A 12,539-nucleotide genomic window follows, 5' to 3' on the forward strand; every position below is an offset into this window, starting at 1 on the left:
GAGCTTAATGTTTGTTTAGTTGCTGTATCTTGTATTCATTTGGATTCACATAAATTGAAACCCCTTTTTGGTCTAAATTCTGGGAAATGCCTTTAAAACTTACATGCTCCATTTTCGTATCTTTTAACTGTACTGTGAGTTTCCACGAGTTGTATATTTCTGTACTTGTTGAACTCGGTTCGTGTATGTGTTAAGTTCATGTATTTTCATATGTAATACGGAAGAAGATGCAGGATTTAAGTCTGAGATTGATTAATCGGGCTCGACGATTTGATACACAGTTGCAGGTTTCGATTTCTTGAGAATCAATCAAGCAAAAGCTAAGGTTCACTGTTCTTTGGCTTTATGTGATGTCTCATTCGTTCTCATCATATCATGTGCACATTTCAAGACAAGGTTCTTCGCTTTTTGTCCTCCAAGTTAACTTGCTTCAATCATTTTCCTTGGGGAAAATATGAAGACCTAATGCATTCTGATGTTCATAGGTAAAAGAAGTTGATTAAGAACTATGCCTTTCCCCACCATTCATGATTCTGCAATACTTGTGTCAGTTTCAAGATCTGATATCGAACAAATCCGAGGTTCGAATCGTAGCATTCAGATTATCTAGACAAATTGCTCTTTGTATGGTTTGGAGTGGGGATGATGGTAAGAACTAGGAAGGTTCGGTGTTCGGATTTTGTATAGACTTTGATGTCACGAAGACATAGGGTATACGTAAACGTACACCAATCCAGCTGCATCCCGAGACACCTTGTTGTAGGATAAGAGATATCAGTTTGAGGTCACTTTCACTCTAAGGTATTCATATTAATTATCTTTGTTCTCCTTATGGTGAAGCAGAGAATAAGTTCATGTGGTGCCTCACTGTCACTTGATGGAATATTTTTAGCATTTATTCAAATTTTGTCTCTACTCTTCACCTCTCTTATCCATCATCTTCGCCTCAGCCTCCCATCATGCCTAAATGAAATCAATCCTCAATCTCAAGGCCATCAAGTTTCGCTTTTTTACCTTTTGGTCCCTCGAAAAACCATTATCTAGTCCCCCAGAAACCAACTTGTCCAGTTGAAGCACAGCATAGAACTGTTTCCTCTTATTTCACTTTTCTCATACTGTTTTAAAGTTGAGGATGAGTAAGCTAGCCTTACAGGAATCATCCATCACTTTCCCGGGAAAGCCGAATCAATCGACAGCCGAGTGCTGGTTTGATGACGCATGTATCCTTGACATGGATTACTTTGTGAAGACTATCTCAGGGATCAAGTCCAAGGGGGTTCGTCCCGACTTAATAGGATCTATCATCGTGCATTATGCGTCGAAATGGTTTCCTGATCTATCCGGCAATGACGCCAAAAAGGGTACCGTGAGTCTTGAAGTGTCTTCGCCGGAGAGTGTGACGGCTTCGTGGATGAAAAAGAGGTTCTTCGTGGAAACCCTGGTGGGAATTATGCCACCCGAGAGGGATTCCATCCCATGCAACTTCCTCCTACGCCTTCTCCGGACGGCCAACATGGTCGGCGTGGAGCCTTCGTACAGAGCAGAGCTGGAGAAAAGGATTTCATGGCAGCTTGACCAAGCTTCCCTGAAAGAGCTCATGATTCCTTCGTTTAGTCACACTTGTGGCACACTGTTGGACGTGGGGCTCGTTATAAGGTTGGTTAAGAGATTCGCCGGCCTCGACGAAGGCACTAGAAGCGGCATTGCGGTGGTTAAAGTAGCTAAGCTTGTGGATTGCTACTTGGCTGAAGCTGCTTTGGATGCTAATCTGAGTTTGGATGAGTTCATTGCGCTTGGTGCTGCTCTTCCTAGCCATGCCCGAGCCATGGACGATGGCCTGTATCGTGCCATTGACACTCATCTCAAAGTAAGTTCATATTTTTTCGAAATATTTCTACTTCAACTTCGAACATCAGTTGTTACTAATTAGATCAGATTCAGTTATTAATATCATGTTTTGGACCCAGAGTTTTAATTCAACTATTTTCTCACCTCAGATTCCATAATTTCTAAAAGGAGAAGAATTAAATTAAAAAAACACATATTACAGGGACCTTCATAGTGATTTGACAAGATTAGTAATTAGAGGCCTTAGAAAAAATTTTAAGTTGTTGATGAGTAGTCGGAGTCACCAGTAAAAAAGATTCTTCATAACAACTTTAATAGGTTACAGAGTTCCCGTAATCAATTGAATAAGGGATGGCATTTCACCTTATCTTACGGGTTTCGACCCGATCCGAGTTTTTAACTAGAAATTTAAAATTTAGTTCGAATAAAATCAAATGAAGACCTTTTTATGATGTGATCGGGTTAGGTCAGATTTAAATTTAAGGGGAAAAATCAATCCAATTTTAGTTTATATACTATTATAATAATTTTTTATATGTAGAGATAATTGTAATAATATTATTTTCTATTTTATTTTGAATAAATTATATATTTAATACTTAAACTACTAGTTTTTATCCGTTTTAAACCTAAAGTTTAATTTTGTTTCATTTTAGTACCATTGTTCAAAATTTAACACTAATATTTTTAAAAAAAATGAAAGTTTAGGTACTAAAATGAAACAAAATTGATAGTTTAAGTATTAAACGCGTTGAATTTCTAACGGTGGGTATTAAAATGAAACAAAAACTAAACATTAGGTATGATTTTGAAAATATTAAAAGTTTAGGTACTAAAATAAAATTAATAGTTTAAGTATTAAATACGTAGTTTTCCCTTTTTTCAATTAGGTTCTTATTTTACCGAATATATAGTTTATGGTTCACTTACATTGATCTCGATGAGTGAAAATAGACAGATGAGAATATTACATTATTCTTTTAGCAAATATCTTTTTATTTCTTATCGTTAATTTAAAATGTTTATTTTACTATTCCAACGATCAAAAATTAATATAAAATCTCGTTTAGTTTTATATTATACAATTGAATCGTACCCCTCTAACTATAAGTTAGGTCAAGAACGAGATTTAACTTTTATAAGTTAGATAAAGTGGGAGATTTAACTTAAAATATCATGTCGAATTTTGATCAAATGTGATTCTCCTAAATCAGATGTAAACCAAAGACTTCAATTTTTAAATTAAGTTGGAATAGATAAAAAAATACAACTAAATCCAAATCGTTTACCCTCCATACATGTAATGGTAAAACATATCCATCTTGATGACACTTTCAGTCTGTTGTCACTTTTATCTTGTCTAAACTAAGAAAACAACTGTTGCAGGCACATCCAGGTGTGTCGAAGCAAGACAGGAAAGTTCTTTGCAGATTGATAGACTGTCGAAAACTCACACCGGAAGCATCCCTGCACGCCGCTCAAAACGAACGCCTGCCCGTTCGAGCCGTGATTCAAGTGCTGTTCTCGGAGCAAATCAAGCTCAACCGGCACGTCGACTGGAGCGGATCGTTCAGCGGAATGAGGAGTCCGAGCGCAGCCGGAGTCGAACCCCCGGCTCGGTGCCCGTCGAAGCGAGAGATCAACGCCCAACAGATGGAGATAAAGAAGCTGAAAGAAGAGGTGGTGAGGGTGCAGAGCCAGTGCGTGGCGATGCAGACGCAGATGGAGAAATTGATGGACAAGAAGAAAGGGTTTTTCAGGTGGAGGAAGCTGGGGATTATGCCCTCGCTCAAGAGCAGCGTCAATGTTTTCGAGCGGATTAAAGAAGACCGGGAGGCTAACTTCGGACGGAAAACGCCGACCGACGTCAAAGCGAAGCTCGTTCGAGGTAGGACTGTTTCCAAGTGGAGGAATTCCATGTCTTGAATTTTGCTTATGTGCATGGGGATTCCTGATTGATTTGCAGCCCAATTTGACACACGTATATGTTCATTTTCTACGTTTTCATGTTGGTTTATCATTCGAGTTAAGGTAGGAAATTAATGTAACAATAATAAGATTTGTATCATAATAAATGTATTTGTATGATTCCTAATTCACGTATAGCATCATGCATAATCAATTTCCATGGTTTTATCATCTAAACCTAATGTATCATGCATAATCAATTATTGAGTAATATTCATAATTTAAACTAAATAAAAACAAGTCACTAATGTCCCTAAACTTAAGCAACAAACATAAATCCAAATAATAAAATGTATGAAATAAAACAACTTAGAAACACTATAAACAATCCTAAATACATCAACTAACTCCAGGGCCGTGGCTAAGTTGTTGGAGGTCTTGTGCAAATTCTTGTAAAGGGGCTCTTAGATCTCGAATTTATTTTTCTGAAATAATAAATGACTAATTTCATTAACTTAAAAATTTAATAGATATACTCTATTTCGGGGGCTCTGTGCAAATTTGAACTTGTTTTTTTTCAAAAATAATTTTACTTGTTAAGTAAATTCGAACTTAGGATCAACAAAGTCATGGGCCCAATGATCTAACAACTGCTCTATACCTATTTTTTTGTTTCTTAATAATAACAATTGATAAATATACTCTATTTCGAGGTCCCTGTACACGCCCTGACCAACTCTCCTCCTTGTTTTGGAAGTTGCAAACGCCAAGTCATTTTCTTAATACTTCAAAAAATGGCTGTCCCTTTTTCCCATATATATGGGGTAAGGGGGAGGTAAGATAGTAGGCTAACCTAACACAAGTTGAGAGCAGTTTCCGTAAAAGACCTCCGAATTATGAAATGCCCTCCGTGGGACTCGATCCCACGACCTCAGTGCTCTACCAACTAAGCTGGATGGTCATTTCATTTTCTTAATACTTCAAAATTACTTAATGACAACGATTTGATGAAAACATTTGCAACTTGTTCTTCCTTCAATTTGTACTTTTCTAAAAAAAAAAAGCTTAATGTTAAATTGTTTAGTCTTTCCATAAAATACTAAATTGTGAGAAATTGGAATGATAATTTTGATTATCAACAAAAATATGTGTTCTCCTTCTATTCTAAGTTAAGATAATTTAATAATTTTCTCAACCACAAAATTTGATTAACATTAATTATTGCAACAATAAATTATGCTTCAGCAGTAAATTGAATCATAATTTTTCGTTTATTCAAATTTTGTAAAAAAATATTCTAAGTTAAGACACGACTTGTAATACCCAAAAAATTCGACAAGTGACTAAAAATGCAAATTTTGAAAGTTGGCGAGTAAAGTATAAAATTAAAAAATTTTAGGGGCCTAAAGTATCATTTTAAAAAAGTTATATATTTTGATCCCATAAATGGATAGTTTACCTTAAAAGAAGGATTTTTATGTCTGTCATATTTTCGATCAGAGATTTGCAGAAGACACTATTGATTAGTAAAGTTTAGTAAAATAATCGGATATCCTAATCGAATAAAAAATTTATAAAAAATTTAAAGGATGGTTGTATGAGGTTAGAAATGTTGTTTTAGTATTTTTAATATGAAGAATTTGGAGTGAATCAGTCAGATTAAAAGAATTTATCATGTTTTTAGTGAAATAGTGGAATTTAGTGACTAAATTGAATTTTTAGAAAATTAAAAGGGCAAAGAGGGAAATTGAAAGATAAGTTTTTTTTATATTTATTTAAGATTATTAAATGGGAGATAAAAATTGACATGGGGTAAATAAGATGATTCATTAATGGTAATTTTGATATTTAGGCCAAAATGAAATTTTAATTAATTTAAGAGGCCCAAATTAGATATATTTGCAAGGAAAACTCACGAAAACGAACGTCCTCCATAACTAAGGTAAACAAAGCTTTGTTTTCAATTTTTGAGTCATTTTAATTAGAATTCGGACCCAATTAAATTCTCTTTCTTTTGGTATAAGTTTTTCATGATTTAATGCATAAAGAGTGAAATGGGTTTTTATGATGGTTGAAGGACAATCGAATTTTTAATATTTTAAATTTATAAAAAATGGTATTCCCCAAAGATGTAAATCATAGTTTATTTTCTGTGCATCCCTGGTCAATAAAAATATATGCAGTGTCAATAATTTTAAGAAATTATAAATAAAAATAATCTAATATATTAAAAATAAACCAAATATTTATAAATATCCAAATTCTCAATTAAAGACAAAGGAAAATGAAGCCTTTACATTAGGGCGAAATTGAATAAAAGAAAACAAAAGGACTTTAAATTAGGTTGAAATTAATTTAAAGGAAAAAAAGACAGAGAAACAGAAATAGAAGTTGACCTGTTACGCATCACAACAACTTTCCAAGACTTTCATTTTAAGCATTCTCTTAGATCCAACTGAAGTTCCCAGAAATCTTTGCAACAAATTTAACAGGCTCTGCCATAATTTCAGGTTTGTTTTTCTTCTACTAACCTTTCGGATCCATTGGATTTGCAAAGCCACACCCATCAAGCCACAAGCTTGAATCTGATGCTCTTCCTTTAGATCAAGTACTCCTTATGCAATCACTAAAGTTTCAGTTTTTCATGGGAAAGTAGCAAACATGCAGTTTTGGTAGTTTTTCTTTTCTTCTTTGAGAATTTGGGTCTTGATTTTTAGTGGTTTTTAGGAAGTGTGTAGCTGAGAAATATTGAAAATTTGGATCCATGAGGAGTGTATGCCTGTCTGTTGTTGTTTGTATAATGTGTGAGATGTTTATATTAGGGTTAACAAATTATGTTCCAGAAGTGGAATTTGAGTATAAAAAAGAATCTTCTGTTGAAGTGGAACACAATTATGAAAGAATCGATGAGGTAAAGAAACATTGTAAATCGGTTTTATCATCTGCTTCTGAATTCAAAGCTGGAGGTAATAGGATAGCTGATATAAAAGAGGAGCTCAATTTCGGGTATGGGGATTGGCGGCAGGATGTCGGTGATGCACCCATTATTCCATTTGATGATAGAGATATACCTGAGAAGTTGTCGCAGGTTCCCTCGAACATATCTTCTTTCTGGATCACGAATGTTGATCACGAACATCGGACTAAGAAGTCTGTGAGTGTCAGTGGTATTTTGATGTTGGGGATAACCCTGGATACTTCGTTTGCAGAGAGGCCGTACCAGGGTAGTCCTCGGTTTCAGATATGGCCTGCTCATACTCAGCTTGCTATTTCGTTCGAAGGGATTTACACCGAAACCAAACGAGGTGGTGGGGAAAGAGTGTTGTGTTTGTTGGGGAGCGCGATGTTGCCGTCTCGGGAGTCTGACACGAACAATACATGGGAATGGCTGAAGGACTCTGATCAAAACGAAAACCAGGTGCCCCTTTTGCAAGATGATCAGATATTGCTTGTGCTTCATTACCCATTGACACATACTTTGACAAATAGGGTGATACGAGGGGAGTTGAAGAGTCTAAATCCGAAATCAAATGCTAAGTACTTTGATCAAGTTCACATTTTGGCCCAGATGCTCAAGTCGACGAAATATGAATTTGGCTCTAAAGAGATTGTATCCAAGGCATGTGATCCTTATCCGTATTGGGATAATGTGATGAATTCCGGCATCGATGTCTACAAAGGAGATAGCTTCTGTACAATTCTAGAGCAAGTTACTAATAGTGGAGCTTTCACTGTTGTGCCAAACTGGAAATGCAATGGCACTGACGACTACTGTAGTAAACTGGGTCCTTTTGTGTCCGATAAAGAGATTAAGGCTACAAATGGAAGCTTCAAGGATGTCATACTTTACATGCAGGATGTCAGATGCAAGCCGACTAATGGGCATCGAAATGCTAGTGTTGCCAGAGTTGCTGCAGTTTTTCGGGCTGCTCCTGCATCGGAGGATCAGTATAGAGTGCAATGGAGGAGGTCTGGACTTAGCAACATGACTCTAGCTGCTGAAGGAATCTGGAATTCTTCTAGTGGGCAGCTTTGCATGGTTGGTTGCCTTGGCATAGTAGATGCAGAAGGGAGTAGCTGTAACTCGCGTATATGTTTGTATATCCCTCTGTCTTTCTCCTTAAAGCAGCGAAGCATAATCTTTGGGAGTATTTCAAGTATTGATAGAAGTAATAAGAAGTACTTCCCTTTATCTTTTGAAAGGTTAGCGAGTCCGACAGAGTTGTGGAATTATTTCAGATCATCACATCCTTTTTATAGTTACTCAAAAATCCGATCGGCTGGTGCAATCCTAGAGAAAAATGAGCCCTTCAGTTTCGGAACTCTAGTCAAGAAATCGTTGCTGCAATTTCCGAAACTTGAAGATACCGAGGATTTTTTATCCAGCCTTTCTTTTCTTGCAGAAGATCTGACCCTTCAAATCTCTGCTGTTCCTGATCCGTTTTCAAATTCTCATCCTCCAAGAGTTGATATTCAGTTGGATATTTTCTCAGTTGGTCCTTTGTTTGGGCACTATTGGTATTCAAGAAATGCGACCACCGCAGAGGAAGAGGCACCTTACCACGCTAAAGCTGAATACACCGAGAAACAGCTCCTTTTGAATGTATCAGCTCAACTAACAATCATGGGGAAAGATTATAGCAATTTTTCTGTTCTTTTTCTGGAGGGTCTTTATGATCCACATTTTGGACGGATGTACCTTGTTGGCTGCAGGGATGTTCGAGCTTCATGGACAATCTTATCTCAGACCATGGATCTAGAATCAGGGTTGGATTGCTTGATCGAAGTCATAGTGTCTTACCCACCAACGACAGCTCGGTGGTTGGTCAATCCAACTGCAAGAATTTCCATATCCAGTCAGAGAACTGAAGATGATCCATTATATTTTGGGATGATTAAGCTTCAAACTCTTCCGATTATGTACAGGAAGCAAAGGGAAGATATTCTCTCTCGCCGGGGTGTTGAGGGAATCCTCCGTGTTTTGACCCTTTCATTTGCTATTGCTTGCATTTCTAGTCAGCTGTTTTACCTCAAGAAGGATGTTGATTCCTCTCCTTTTATTTCCCTTGTCATGCTTGGTGTCCAAGCCCTTGGGTACAGTCTTCCTCTTATTACTGGCGCCGAAGCTCTCTTCAAGAGAGAGGCTTCCAATTCTTACGAAATGCAATCTTACGATCTCGAGAAGAGTCAGTGGCTGAGTTTGATTGATTACACGGTGAAGCTTCTTGTGCTGGTGATGTTCCTTTTGACACTGAGGCTCTGTCAGAAGGTGTGGAAATCTCGTATCAGATTACTTTCACGTGCCCCGCTTGAATCACATCGTGTCCCGAGTGAGAAGCGGGTACTTATGTCAACCGTTACCATACATGTCATCGGATACATAATTGTGCTGATCATTCATACTGTTAACACCAAACAGATACCACCTCAAACAGATAAGTTTATAGATTCAAGGGGTAACTCCCAAACGCTACGGCAATGGGAAATCGAACTAGAGGAGTATATTGGCCTTGTTCAAGATTTCTTCTTGCTCCCTCAAGTCATTGGTAACTTCATGTGGCAAATCGATTGTAAACCTCTCCGGAAACTATATTTTATCGGGATTACAGTCGTCAGACTTCTCCCTCATCTCTACAACTACATGAGAGCTCCAGTTCCAAATCCATACTTTGCAGAGGAGTACGAGTTTGTGAATCCGACGATGGACTTCTTCTCGAATTTTGGGGATGTTGCCATTCCCGTCACCGCAGTTTTGCTTGCAGCCGTTATCTATTGTCAGCAAAGGTGGAAATATGATCAACTTAGCCAGTTTCTCACCTTCAGGCAACGAAGGCTTCTTCCTGCGGGATCAAGAGCTTACGAGAGGTTGTCTTCGAAGCCATTAGAAGCCGAGCTCGCCTCTGATGTTAATCGGAGTACCTCGAATAAGCTAGAGGACGATGATGAAGAATAGTTCAATTCCTTGTCAACATTACTGACAGATGTGTTTGCTAAGCATGTGTGAATGTAGGTAATAATTTCATGTTTGTTTTCAAAGTACAACATGTCGGCATCTAAAATTACGACTAAAAGCTTGGTTCCACCATGCATATTCTGATCATTAAACAAGAACGATTCTCCGAACATCGTGTCGCTTTTATCTTAGTTTAATATCTGCATTCTTGCAACATTATTTTTTTTACGATGAAGATTACTGGTGCAATCATGAAGTTGCATTACCAAGAGAATCAGAAAATTACATCTTTTACATAACACCTGCAAGTCTTTTTCATGTTACTGATGAAAGGACAGTATTTCTGCAAATGGTATCTTAACAACACTGGAAATGTTATTGAATATGCAACCTACCATGTTACCGTTCTCTCATGTACAATGACTAAAAAAAAACGAGATTAATTAACTGCCATGAGAATCATGAATAAAATGGAATTCTTCTCTTGACATCTAAGACTTGCAAGTAAATTATCCACAAATAATGTTGTTTCAAGTGGCAAGAAGAGCAATAAGCACGGTGCATGTGCACTCATGTGGCCTATATTCCAAGACAAGGTTGATGTTGGACTTGGACACATGCATTCATTAGTTGTAATGTTAGGTGAAGGGTGAGATGATGGATCTTTCAAAGTTTTAATTAAAGGGGTTGGCAGTAATATGCATTTGTCAAACTCCTACGACATTTGATTTTCTTACGGAAAGCAATGCATGTAGCTGCATCAATTATGAGCACGGCTGTAGGTCAACTTAGTCACCGTCTCTTGTTTTTTCCTTTTCCTTTTAAACATAACAGGCTAAATGCTACAATACAACTTAATGGTCTAACCTTTTAAAACGGTTAAAATATGATTTAATATTTTTAAATAAAAATTTAATCTACCAAAACGACGGAATTAAATTTTAACAATTTCAAATATGTTTTCTTTAAAAAAAACATTTTCAAATATATTCAAATAAAAACTTAAGGTTGTCATCAACAACTTTTTAAAATTATTTAACGAAAATATGTTTTCTTTGGTGATATGGTTTAGGGTATAATAAGTGTTTTCCTTTTTAAACTATTGCTAACTAGGGGTATTTATCGAGCGAGTCGATTACGAGTTGGGTAATGCTTGATTCATACTCATTAAAAAATTTTGCTGCTCGACTCGACGCTCGTTAAAATTTTGCTCAACTCGTGCTCGTTAAGAAATTTTTTTTCTCGACTCGTTACTTGTTAAGCTCGTTAAAATTTTGCTCAATCCGTTCTCGTTAAGAAATTTGTTGCTCGCCTCGTTGCTCGTTAAACTCACTAAATTTTTATTTTATTTTTTTAACTATAAATAAAATATACTAATACTATATAAAACTTAATATAAACATAAATTAATAAATTTAACAAAAAAATTATTAAAAAATGTATGAAACAAACTCAAAAGTCTAAACACCAAAATAACATTCTATAACTACATTAAAATAACTTTTGACTGGATTCAGAGCACATTTCGTCAAAATAGAGGTCGGAAATCTAAGACCAAACGGTCACCATCTGCAACCGTCGACGGTAGTGTCCAATGTCGATGAATAGTAGACAATCGTCATCTGTTTTTAGTTTATATTTTAAATTGTTTTCATATTAAATAAAAAAAATAACACGTCGTACCAAAATAATAAAAAAATAATTCAGAATGATCATGAACAATTCAAAAGTTCAATGATTAAATTGAAAAAAATTGAAAATACATTGAGTGAAATAGGAGAGAAAATAAAGTTAAGTGATGAATGATGTAGTTTACCCATATATATATATATATATATACACCTAATGGTGGTTAGATGTTTCTAATAAAGACATTATATTCCCATAAATAATCAATCCTATAGTATATTCCAATATTATGATCATATTCCTAACTTAAAATATAGTAACCGAAACATTAATGTATAGTTAATCAGAAAGCAGAATAAAAATGCAGTCATCAAAATATGCCCAAGGTTTATAACTATACGCAGAATTTTAAAGCTAAATGTGCTAAGAAAAATAGTACCTTTCGAACTCAAAAAATCGAAAAGAAATTCAGAATTATAATACCTAGACATTGAAACTAAAAAAAAAAAAAGAATACATCTATGACTAAAAGAATCCAAAAATCCTTGAATTATGGAATCGAAAATTTGAAACTAAACAGTAAAAGGAAGGGGAAAATGGCTGCAATTACATTTCTTTTCCTTCTGTTCTTCAGGGGGACTTACTAAAGAGCTTTTTTCGATTCGTACGAGGAAAAATGGTTGTAATGTGTAAACTGTGTGCCATTAACAAGGGTTTCTGATTCTTTACAGGTAACATATCAATCATAATTTCCTGTCCTAAAATGTTTAATTTTACCGAGTTTGATATTTCGTCGAGCAGTTGGTTGATACCACTGAACAACACGGATTTGAATCGATGAAGAAGATGAAAGTATACAACTACTATTTAACAGATCTATTAGTTTTATTAATAACATAACAAATACTTAAGTTAGCTTGGTGGTTGAGTGTTAAGCATGGTTCATGAAAGTTGTTGGTTTGAATCTCATGGAGAGCAATTTTTTCATCAAAAGACTTGTGAACGATGTCATTTTGTGTTTTTTTAGCATCAAAACAGTTGCACAAAAACGACTGCGTCGAGGGAGTCACATCATCACCGTCACGGCATAGAGATGCAATGTCATCCCGTTAATGGATAAACGGTAGAGTGGCATAATTGCAGTTAAACATAAACGTCAGTGTTAAAATTGACAAAATTGAAACGTCAGTGACATATACAA

At 35.8% G+C, this 12,539-nt stretch overlaps 2 protein-coding genes across 2 annotated transcripts; both read left to right on the forward strand.

The window, feature by feature from the left end:
* Positions 1-1,065: 1,065 nt before the first annotated feature.
* On the forward strand, positions 1,066-3,826 carry LOC120169676 (coleoptile phototropism protein 1-like). Its single transcript, XM_039177788.1, has 2 exons — positions 1,066-1,867; positions 3,235-3,826. The coding sequence occupies exons 1-2, from the start codon at positions 1,133-1,135 to the stop codon at positions 3,772-3,774; spliced, it is 1,275 nt and encodes a 424-aa protein (XP_039033719.1). The 5' UTR covers positions 1,066-1,132; the 3' UTR covers positions 3,775-3,826.
* Positions 3,827-6,284: 2,458 nt separating this feature from the next.
* Positions 6,285-9,898, forward strand: LOC120169504. The gene has a single exon (XM_039177633.1). The coding sequence runs from the start codon at positions 6,521-6,523 to the stop codon at positions 9,707-9,709; it is 3,189 nt and encodes a 1,062-aa protein (XP_039033564.1). The 5' UTR covers positions 6,285-6,520; the 3' UTR covers positions 9,710-9,898.
* The last annotated feature ends 2,641 nt before the right edge of the window (positions 9,899-12,539 follow it).

The sequence above is a fragment of the Hibiscus syriacus genome, unplaced genomic scaffold (assembly GCF_006381635.1).
Source record: "Hibiscus syriacus cultivar Baekdansim isolate YM2019G1 unplaced genomic scaffold, ASM638163v2 tig00111769_pilon, whole genome shotgun sequence".
NCBI lineage: Eukaryota > Viridiplantae > Streptophyta > Magnoliopsida > Malvales > Malvaceae > Hibiscus > Hibiscus syriacus.